Source organism: Aspergillus neoniger (assembly GCF_003184625.1).
Source record: "Aspergillus neoniger CBS 115656 unplaced genomic scaffold BO87scaffold_30, whole genome shotgun sequence".
Taxonomy (NCBI): domain Eukaryota; kingdom Fungi; phylum Ascomycota; class Eurotiomycetes; order Eurotiales; family Aspergillaceae; genus Aspergillus; species Aspergillus neoniger.
The window spans coordinates 42,323-52,922 of record NW_020291158.1 but is presented as its reverse complement, the minus strand read 5'-3'; the positions used below and the strand labels follow the sequence as shown (position 1 = coordinate 52,922).

The 10,600-nt window shown below is 50.9% G+C and overlaps 3 protein-coding genes across 3 annotated transcripts; all 3 read left to right on the top strand.

Annotated features, from left to right (window-relative positions):
* The first annotated feature begins 625 nt into the window (after nucleotides 1-625).
* On the top strand, nucleotides 626-4,728 carry BO87DRAFT_135563 (DDT domain protein). Its single transcript, XM_025618076.1, has 8 exons — nucleotides 626-632; nucleotides 903-978; nucleotides 1,070-1,135; nucleotides 1,189-1,332; nucleotides 1,388-1,490; nucleotides 1,553-1,569; nucleotides 1,626-3,229; nucleotides 3,308-4,728. Exons 2-8 carry the CDS (start codon nucleotides 976-978, stop codon nucleotides 4,371-4,373), a joined length of 3,003 nt encoding a protein of 1,000 aa, XP_025476672.1. The 5' UTR covers nucleotides 626-632; nucleotides 903-975; the 3' UTR covers nucleotides 4,374-4,728.
* A 256-nt stretch (nucleotides 4,729-4,984) lies between these two features.
* On the top strand, nucleotides 4,985-6,945 carry BO87DRAFT_379099 (coenzyme A transporter). The gene is made up of 2 exons (XM_025623952.1): nucleotides 4,985-5,567; nucleotides 5,643-6,945. Exons 1-2 carry the CDS (start codon nucleotides 5,235-5,237, stop codon nucleotides 6,615-6,617), a joined length of 1,308 nt encoding a protein of 435 aa, XP_025476671.1. The 5' UTR covers nucleotides 4,985-5,234; the 3' UTR covers nucleotides 6,618-6,945.
* A 248-nt stretch (nucleotides 6,946-7,193) lies between these two features.
* On the top strand, nucleotides 7,194-8,426 carry BO87DRAFT_379098 (RNA-binding ATPase activator ESF2). Its single transcript, XM_025623951.1, has one exon. The coding sequence runs from the start codon at nucleotides 7,256-7,258 to the stop codon at nucleotides 8,300-8,302; it is 1,047 nt and encodes a 348-aa protein (XP_025476670.1). The 5' UTR covers nucleotides 7,194-7,255; the 3' UTR covers nucleotides 8,303-8,426.
* The last annotated feature ends 2,174 nt before the right edge of the window (nucleotides 8,427-10,600 follow it).

Genomic DNA, 10,600 nt, shown 5'->3' with positions numbered 1-10,600 from the left:
ATCAGATAGAGCCAGGTAAAGTGAACAGAGTCGGTATTGGCAATACCAGATTTATCTCAGAATAATCTCCGGAAAACGACGATTCGAATGAGTGCAAAAACATGGGGGTAATGGAGGAAAGAGAGGGACGAGCAAACAGGAAAAGGGCACTGGGGGGCAAAGACGGGGAGTGGGAGAGGGTTAAGGGAAGGAGAAGCAGCCCGAAGCGGTATAGCGGCAGCGAATCCCTACCGAGCGTCCGCCCGACGTCTTGTCCGTTCTGTTCTCCTCCTCTCGGCCAATCACCGTGCCCGGTGCCTCGGCGGCCCTCCCACCACTTGCCGCAATGATCCTCATGGGGCCCGGTTCTGCCGTCGCTCTTTTGCGGCGACCGCTTCTCTCCTTTCTGCCTTCTCCTCCTCTTCTCTTTCTTCTCTTCGCCTTCTCTCTCAGTGCCTCTTCTTCACTGCTGCCCTCCCTCACGCCTCGCGCATCTTCCCCGCACGCAGCTCCGTCTCCCTGGGATATTATACCCGCATCTAGATCTCGACTCCACTTTCGACTGAGCTTGCGGCTCCACGCTTCCCTCGTCTCGTGTCTTGGTCGCCCCGGGTCCGCGAAACTGGTGTGAAGCGCGATTGAACACGCGTCGTGTGAGTAAATCCGCGATCTACACTCCTATCCAGACCTCGCATGTTTGTTGGCGACTGCCCAGGCTTGCAGATGCGCCATCGGATTGCCTTTTATGGATCCCAAGGATCTCTCCGCGCGCAGGCATTTCGCATCGAACCCACGTCTTAAAGCACAATGAGTCTTTTACGTGCTTTGGGTTCTTTTTGCACCGCGCATTGCTCTTTATCTTCTGGATTCTTTGTCCTTTGTCTCTGTCATACGTATAACTAACTATTGTTTGCGCTTTCTAGTCACATCCATGCTTTCCACCACCCCGAGCAGTCTATGATCGATCGTATTATAACTAATATTCCTTGAAGGACCATGGTATGTCGCGAAAATATTCCACAATGCGCTGGCTATGAAACGGAATGGATGGCAGGAAGAAAATTGCAACGAGACTGACTTGGCTGTTTAGGTATTGTTCAAGCGGAAACCGGTCCAGTACCTTCCTCGACCGGTCATTGAAGATGACAGCTCCGAGGCATGCATACCCCTCAACATTCGAGCGACGTACCTGCTGACATGAGATTGCAGGTCTGGGTTATCCCGGAGACCAACGAAGTTTTCGTCAACTATGAACCGTATCTGCAAAGAATGGATTTCTACAAGCAGCGGAGGTTCATTTGCGAGATAACAGGCCACTCGGGCCTGACCTTTTTCGAGGCTCTTCGAAGCGAAGTATGCGAGAGACTTATTCGCGCATTCTTGTTCCCAGACGCTAACGTCCTGTTAGATGGAGGAATCGCGCGAAGTTAACAACGCATTCCCCGATGCCCTCAAAGAACCCATTCTGCGCCGACTTCAGTTTTCCACAGTATCGCGGGTCGATAACCTTGGTATGTACATATATGGTCGATATCGTGAACATCTTGAGTGGAAGCTAACATGCGCATTTTAGTGGATGAAGTTTACGAGGTAATTACGTGGTTTGGTATAGACTTGCCGATTTGCATGTCGCTGACTAGTATTAGGAGTTTAAGCAGGATTTTTACCCAGGAGAACCCGTCCTGATTCTACTGGATGATAATACTCGTCTTCACGGCACAATCCGAGACAAAGTCAATTTTCCGGACCAGCTCAACCCTGATGGAACACTTAAAAGGCCGGCCTATTCCACGTATCTCGTCAAAGTTACGGATCGTCCGAATGAAGAGGCGCTACTGGACCAGGAGCACATCACTCGCGACCGGAAGACATTCACCAAGCAAATGCTGCGTGCGTTCATCAAAAATAACGTAACTCGAGAGTCGTGGAATGGTGCACCGTGGCTGGTGAAACCTTCTATTGCAGAGGAGTTTAGAATTCCGACTGAAGTACCAAAGCACCTGCAGTACGGGGCAAAGGTTGCAGAAAAGAAGGCGATGAAAAAAGCGGACCAGGAAGGCTTCTTTGGCTTTTTCGCATCCCAGCAATTACCCGAGTTGAAGCCCGCGGTAAAGGGCCAGAAAGGCAAGCCTTCCCAACAGGATATGGCCCGGAACAAAGAAGCACAGTTCCTCGAATACCAACGCTCACTTAATGGCAACCCGACTTTTGTTGTCGCCAATAAGCCCACAAACGGAGCAGCCCGATCCACCAAAACCCAGGAGACGGAAAAGAAGCCACAGCCTGCCCCTGCGGTTGTCGTCAAAGCCGAACCTCCCAAGGAGCCATCTCCCCCGCCGATCAAGTACCCTATCGAGGATCTCGATATTGCTCCAGACCGCGAAAAGAAGAAGCAACGCCCGGAATTGAAGTTCTTAACCGTGGACGAGACCGATGATCCCGAGGATGCCGATCTCCTGCATGATGACATTGACTTGGAATCAGTCGGGCGTCTCCTGGAAACGTGGAACACTCTTAACGTCTATTGCGAAGTCTTCCAGCTCGATTCTTTCACTTTCGACGATTTCGTCCAGGCTATGCGGTTTTCATCCGAGGACGTGGACTGCGAGCTATTCGTGGAGATGCACTGCGCCGTCCTGAAGAAGTTGGTCAATGCGGAGAAGGATGACAACGGCGCTGTCCAGATATCTCTACCGGAACTTCCAGACGAAGAAGAGAACGAATCTGAGGAGGAAGGCGAGGAAGAGGAGGACGAACCGACACCCGAACCTGAGCCAGTGGTTACGAGAATGACCACTCGGAGTAGCCTGGCGAAGGCTGAAGCAGAGAATCTCAAAGCGCAGGCGGATCGGGATCGTTCGAGCTCCGTGGAGGTCAAGATTCATCGCGCTGCAGAGATGTTTGGGGAGTACGGCTGGATCGATCGCCTGCGGAAGCGTGATTTCCGAAACGGGGGTTGGGAAATGGTGATGATCGGACTCCTGCACCAGTTGTCCGCCCGTCCACGGATGGAGAAGGTGTGCAATGAGATTTTGAAGCACCTAGCTCCATTGGATGCGGAACCCACCCAGGAGACTGCGCAAGCTCAGTACTCTACACTGGATGTGAACCTGCGCGTCCAGGCTCTCCAGATCATCTGCATGCTCAGCCTAGAGACTAAAGCCATCCGCAACTATCTGGAGGAGTGCAGTAACCAGATGACCGAGTTCCGCAAGGAGAAGATCGAGTACCAGAAGGCGCGCAAGGCAGCGTATGTATACCTTGTTGAACTGATTCCGTTTGCACAAAAGCTTTTGCGACAGACTGGCTAACTTTATTATGATCACAGTCTTGAAGAACTCCGCCGGTTACATCAGGAGCGCAAAGCTCTGCAGCCCGAGCCGGAAAAGTCACCCAGCCCAGCACCTGAATTGGAAGCCCTGGAAGACTCCAAAATGACCGGTGTGGATGGCGATTCGGAAGCTGTGGATTCGGATGAGGAAGAAGTTCCTCAGCGGACGCTTCGTGGAGGCATAGACCGGGCGCTTGAACGCAAGCGCAAGCAGGAGGAAGAACGCGAGAGAAAAGAACAACTGGCCAAGCAACCCAAGGGCTCCAAGCAGTTCCAACGAGTGCTCAAGAAAATTGAGGACCAAAAGGCCAACATCCAGAAGCTTGAAGATAAGATCAATGTCGTCGATAATGATCTAAGGGAAGCCGACTGCCCGCGGACCAGGTGTCTTGGAAAGGATCGGTTTTGCAACCGCTATTGGTGGTTCGAGCGCAACGCCATGCCATACGGTGGGATGCCCAACAGCTCAACGGCAGAAGCGCAGTACGCCAACGGTCGCCTATGGGTTCAAGGACCCGATGAGATGGAGCGTGTGGGATTCATCGACGTCTCAGATGATCTGAGGAAACAATACCAGAAGGACTTCCAGACCACCCCGGCGGAGCGCAAGAAGACCGAGGAAGGACATACCAGACTCACCAATGCCACCGAATGGGGCTACTACGAGGACCCAGAGTCGATCGACGCACTTCTCGACTGGCTTGATTCGCGAGGCCACCGCGAGTCCAAACTCCGCAAGGAATTGCTGCTGCAGCGTGATAATATCGTGAAGTACATGAAACACCGCAAAGAGTACCTAGAGCCGACGTCCGACAAGGAGGAGTCGGAGGATGTCCCGGCCAAGCGCATGATAACGCGGAACAAGACGTATGTGGATGATAATAAGCATCGCTGCATGCGTTGGCGCAATACCACGGCATTGTCGGACAATGGTCATCTTCATGTGGATGCTTCACGGCCGACGAAGCGGGCGAAGAGGATGACGGATGAGCCCAAAGAAACCAAGGCGACCAACCGTCAAGGCAAACCGCTTACACGACAGGGCACCAGATACAACTTTTAAAGCAGCCCATCGAGGCTTCTTTTTCATTTTGGTTTTTGGACATACAGGTGTTTCTGGGGGTTGAACTGCATGCATTGCTGAGGATACTTGGAGTCGTCAGCAACCCAAAAAAGGTTAGTATATCGATAGAATTGCATGAGCGACGCGACCATGATGCTTTTGATTTCCCGCATATATTTCCATTCTATGTTATACTTAAGTTCGTGATAGACGGGAAAGGGGAGTGTTGCTGGGCTGCGGAGGATGAGATTTACAAGGCATTGCCAAGTATATATATGACTGTTCAAAAGGAAAGAGAACTGTTTGCCCCTGACTCGCGGGGATTGTACATTATCTTCCGAGAAGACGAATAGAGGGGATACTGGTATAGTTGATCTAAGTATTAAGTGCTGGAGTTAGCTATCTTTATCTCCGGATGAGTAACGCCGCGGCTGCGGTTGGCCGTCCAAATCCGGAAAAATACGACCGCCCGCCACTCGGAAGCCGAGGTGTTATGTGACGGTATTCAGCTGACTGGGCAGTGGCAGCGGCTGGTATCGGCACGTCAGCCTGTAACGTCATCCCCGGCGATTCTGAGTTTCCGCTCTTCAGGCCGCCCGACGGAGTGCCACCATGACGATGCTTTATCATCTTACGCCTGGTGTCTGGGGCGTTGCTCGCTATTAGGCCTTTCTTTTGTTATCTTTGACTCCCCTCTTGTTGAACTTATCTCCGGCGTGAGAAGATATCCTTTTGACTATTCACCCCGCGGCATCCTATCTCCATGGCCCCGATCCTCCGCTAGTCCGCGACAGACCTTGCTGCAGTCTCCTCAGATCACCCCCCCGAAGAAGCACCGGGTCTCGTGCCAGTCTTGTGCTCATGTCGGCTGTCATTTCGGACCATGCTCAGCCTGACTCCTCTACTACCGGATCCGACCCCTCACAGTTTCGTCCTACATCCCCATCCTTAAACAATCCGCAATCGTTCTCTCCTCAGATGGAGCAGGTCGCACAGTCGAGACCGGCCCGAGGCTCGACACCAGGCGATGCAACTGATCGCCTAGCCGTGGGTACGGCGCAGACGACTGCCGTCGACGATGCCTCCACCCCGCGTCCGTCGCAAAAGAGCCGTGGCGCTACGCAAGAAGTCAACAAGCGGAGCGTGGACTACTTATTACGAAGTGGAGTGGCGGGGGGTTTGGCGGGATGTGCGGTGAGTTTTGCTTCTGCAGGAACGCAGAGGATCGGAATGCAAACCGGACGTGATGGACTAATTTGTGTCACCTAGGCCAAAACTGTTGTCGCTCCTCTCGACCGCGTCAAGATCCTGTTTCAAGCGTCCAATCCACAATTCGCCAAGTATTCCGGTAGCTGGTTTGGCTTAATATCCGCTGTTCGTGACATCAGGCGCCATGAGGGCCCCAGAGGTCTCTTCAAGGGCCATTCGGCGACATTACTCCGCATTTTCCCCTATGCCGCTATCAAGTTTCTCGCCTACGAGCAGATCCGAGCAGTGGTGATTCCGTCGCGCGACAAGGAAACGCCGCTGCGCCGACTCGTCTCTGGAAGCATGGCCGGCATGACTTCTGTCTTCTTTACGTATCCGTTAGAGCTTATTCGAGTACGCTTAGCATTCGAGACGAAGCGCACGTCTCGCTCGTCGTTCCGCGATATCATCCGGCAGATTTACAACGAGCGGGTCACTATGCCATCATCGACGGGGGCATCAGTAAAAGAAGCCCCAGTGACCGCCACTGCAGAAAGTGTCTCAGCGACGGTGAACAAAGTTGTTCCTCGTTCTGGACTGGCCAACTTCTACCGTGGATTCGGCCCGACTCTCATGGGAATGCTTCCCTACGCCGGAATATCCTTCCTCACCCACGACACCGTCGGCGACTGGCTGAAATCGCCGACGCTATCCCCTTACACCACGATACCTGAATTCGAAGAAACCGGACACCCGAAGAAACATCATCGGCAACAACTAACCGCCGCTGCGGAGCTTTTCTCCGGAGCGATCGCGGGTGTTGTATCGCAGACTTCCTCGTACCCGTTCGAAGTGATGCGACGACGCATGCAAGTCGGCGGCGTCGTCGGCGATGGCCACCGACTTGGCATTGTCGAGACTGCCCGCACGATATTCCTCGAACGGGGTTTCCGTGGCTTCTGGGTTGGGCTGACGATCGGATACCTCAAGGTGATTCCGATGACGGCCACCGGATTCTTCGTTTATGACCGGTTGAAGGGAAGACTTGGCATTTAAGAACCAAACTAAACCACTGTCGATCTGCAGAATTTGTCTTCATTTTATTTTCTTTGTCTAGATATATACCGAGTTGGCGTCGTTGGATTCGATACCTGCACCTGCATTTGTTCATACCCAGATTATCGCATGTACGAGAGCCTGGTCTGGGCTCGGCTTCCATGGGAATGGATGACGGAATATTGTATATACATATACACTTTACAATGACTGTTGCTGCGCACTATCTCAGTGAGAGCTGATAGTTGCGATCAGTTGATAGTTGGAGCGATCTACACCTTATCGCGATCATATGCAATCATACAAAGAGAACCGTTATATCATCCAGCCAAGAGTTACTCCTTATTAGGTTCATCATCACTTCTTCTGTACCTAGTATCATCCTCGTACATCACAGATTATGAATCGTCAATCTACAACCTATGGAGGGGAGTGGTACATCGAAGTATCTAGATCCTGAAGGTGAAGGAAGTCCGAAAATCCACACCTCCGATTGGCCACCCACCGCGGCGCACAGACCACCAAAAAAAAGTTCCCGTTCGATGAACTCTGCAATCATCTCCAATTCCAATACCTCTTTTTTCATTTCTCCTCTTACATACATACACAATATACAAGATACGAATATATCTAGCATAATGACCACCCGCAAGCGCAACGACTTCCTCGACATCGTCGAAAGCGACGACGAATCCGGCAACGACGACCGCGGCTACGACTCCGAAGCAGCGGAGCAAGAAAAGAGCAAAGGCCGGGCCGTGAAGCGCCGGCGCACGCAACCAGTGCAGTCGACGAGCGATCTACACGGCTTGAACGATGGATCGGAGGATGAGGATTCTGATAATGGGGTTGGGTTGGGAGATAGTGAGGATGAGAGGGTGGTTATGAAGGGTAGGAGCAAGAAGAGCAAGAAACAGGCTGCTGGGTCAGAGGATGAAGATGAAGAAGACGAGATGAGTGACAACGACGAAGACCACTACCTGGACGCCAGAACGGAAACAACAGAAGAATCCTCCTCCAAGAAATCAACAAGCAAGAAACCGCTCGACAAAGCCAAGAAGGCGCCTAAGAAGAACAAAACGGGCGTGATTTACTTCTCCTCTCTGCCTCCGTACCTGAAACCGTTTGCGCTCAAGAACCTTCTCGAGACCCGGTCGTTCGGGCCTATTACGAGGGTGTTCTTGTCGCCTGAAGTCCGTCCTGCTAGTGCGCCTCGTCGGAGATCTAATAAGCGGAAGACGTACTCGGATGGATGGGTTGAGTTTGCGTCGAAGAAGACGGCGAAGATTTGTGCGGAGACGCTGAATGCGACGATTATCGGGGGTAAGAAGGGCGGGTGGTATCATGATGATGTGTGGAATATGAAGTATTTGAAGGGGTTCCGGTGGGCGGATCTGATGGAGCAGGTGCAGAGGGAGAGGTCGGAGAGGGAGGCGAGGAAGAGGGTGGAGGATTCGAGGGCTAGGAAGGAGGATAAGGTGTTCTTGGAGGGGTATGAGAAGGGCAAGGTTATTGAGGGGATTCAGAAGAAGAATGAGGAGAAGGGGAAGAAGAAGAAGGATAGTGCGAATGATGTTAGGATGGTGTTTAAGCAGAATGAGGTTAAGTTGGGGAGGGATAAGAGTGTGGAGGATCCCGGGAAGTTGGGAGATGATACGACGAGGGTGTTGGGGAAGATTTTCTGATCTACTACTATTCTTGTTTGTGTAGTCTAGGTTCCTTTTCTTGGTTAATAGATATCCCTATTGTCTTGTTTATTGGTCTATGGATATGGTGGTGTATACTAGGCTAGTGTTGAAGATTCGAACCAGCAGAATTGACGTAATAACTGCATATTAACACCATGCATTCGTCTGGTTTGGTGGTAAAAGGATTAACTAACTCCATCCGTTCTTTGACAGTGAGCTCCGAGTGGTACACCTGGCAGTCAATATGGGCGTGGTGTAGGGCGGCAGCGATGTACATCTGCTGAGAAGGTCCCGTACACCACACGATTGACTTCTCGTTCAACTCAAAAACCTCCTGCTGCAAATTACTTAACAGGGCCCGCAACTTGGGACTACCTCGAAGTAAATAAGTTAGACAGGTCTCGTCATCGAAGGTATCAGGGATCCTGTGGAAGGCTTCTTCAGACTAGATATAGATCTTTGCTCCTTGGCTGCCTATACAGAAGGAGGAGGGTTTCCAGGGCGCTAAATGAGATTTGCTCCTCATGACCATGTCAGAGTATGAAGATACCCTGCCTACAACCCTAGCTTACCCTCCGATACCAGTAGCGTCAGTCTAGATAAATTTCAGCCCAGCTTGACATTGAACGAAGCTGTGATCAACGATACAACACACCGACAATGGATGTTCCATTTTAATCAAGACCAGCTACTCCGGTAGATTCTAATACTGCGGTTTCTGTGGGAAGATATGCGCGTGTGAAAGCAGTGCCTTCAAATACTCTCGAGAGGCTCTGCTTCGGTCAAAATAGTCGAAGCCATGCTGTGCTGTACCGTCAGTTCCTTGAGCCGTGATTTTATTTGGGTAGCATTGATCGTGTCATATATCAACCGAGAAAGAATGTGCTTCTGAAAGAATTCGACTGAGAGCAGGTGATTTTCGTGAGACGCCAGCTGATCAGGACTCAGGTGGGAAGCGTCCAAGGAATCATAGAGCAGTAGTCAAGATATCCATTAGAATATATATTCCGAGTAATGAAAGAAGGTGTTGCTGCCATAAGCAGATTAAAGAAGACCTACAACCACTATACTGATAGTGAAGTCCCAGAGGTCCTGTCCTGCAGATAATGTGCCTCATCACAAACCAGCAGAGCGAAGCAACCACTCATATAGTAAGGAAATCTGGATTCGTAAGGAACAGAATACAAACTCCTGTAAACTATCGGTAGGTTTCTGAGGATTCTTGTCCACTCATACCTTCGCTTCGCATACGATTGGCGGCCTATCACGCGTGATCCAGTCGCGGAATCCTAGTCTTTGATCTTGAATGTTCAGAGTTTTGAAACATGCACGCCCCTGCTGTAGAGCCCAGTGCGTAAGAGGAGGACTTTGAGGGGATAACAGCCGGGGGGTTGGATAGGTTTTGTTTGTGTACAGCTACATATTGGCCGAGTTGTTTTCATATACTATCAGATGTCAGGTGCTTTTTTTTGCAGAGTGCTGAAGCACAAGGTAGGGAGTATATCCAGACTCTTACGCTTGTCCAGTAGTATTTTCAGTGAATTCCTGATCTCCTTCTTGCAGGTCTTGTAGATCAGAAAGGGCCTTGAATATTTTAAGCGCTGTCGAACCGCTTACTGCAACTTGGTTCTGTGCTTGGTATAGATTTCCTCCAGTTGCGGCAGACTTTGCTTCAATTATAAAGAAGGGAAATCGAAGCCCAAGGGACGTTATATGAGGGTCGCTGATAAGAGTGAAGGTTTCTTGCAGGTCTGTCTCCGCAATGACTTTGCCTTTCTTGGGTGTAAGAGCCTTATTTAGCTCCGCCGGCGACACCTGACCATGGGCTGCACCATCAACTAAATCTAGCATTTTGAGACAATTTTCAACTTACTTCCATGGGTTTGTTGAGTTGACTAGGAGGGCGCATCTCCACCAGTACTCCTTTCAACGCCCATCCAGCTGTCCTTGACCTGCTCACTGGTTTTTCTATCATAGAAAACACCTTCGTTCGTCAGTAGGTTCTCTTGCTTAACCCAATAAAGGAAGCAAGCCAAGTGTGCCCTTTCCAAGGTCCAGCTGGACGGGCTCGTCATCATATGCAACACTGAGATTAGTGCCTATTTGGACAGAGATCATCTTGTCGCACTGCATTGAGCCATCATGTTTAGTGGAGAGATTTCGAGGGTTTCTAAGACCTCTGTGCGATTAAAGTTGGAAACGAGGGCACCTGAGCTTGACAGAAGAACAGGTGACCAGTAGCTAGATTTTAGGCACGCATCGAATCGGTATTCGGTGAGCTGTTGTGTAGAGCAG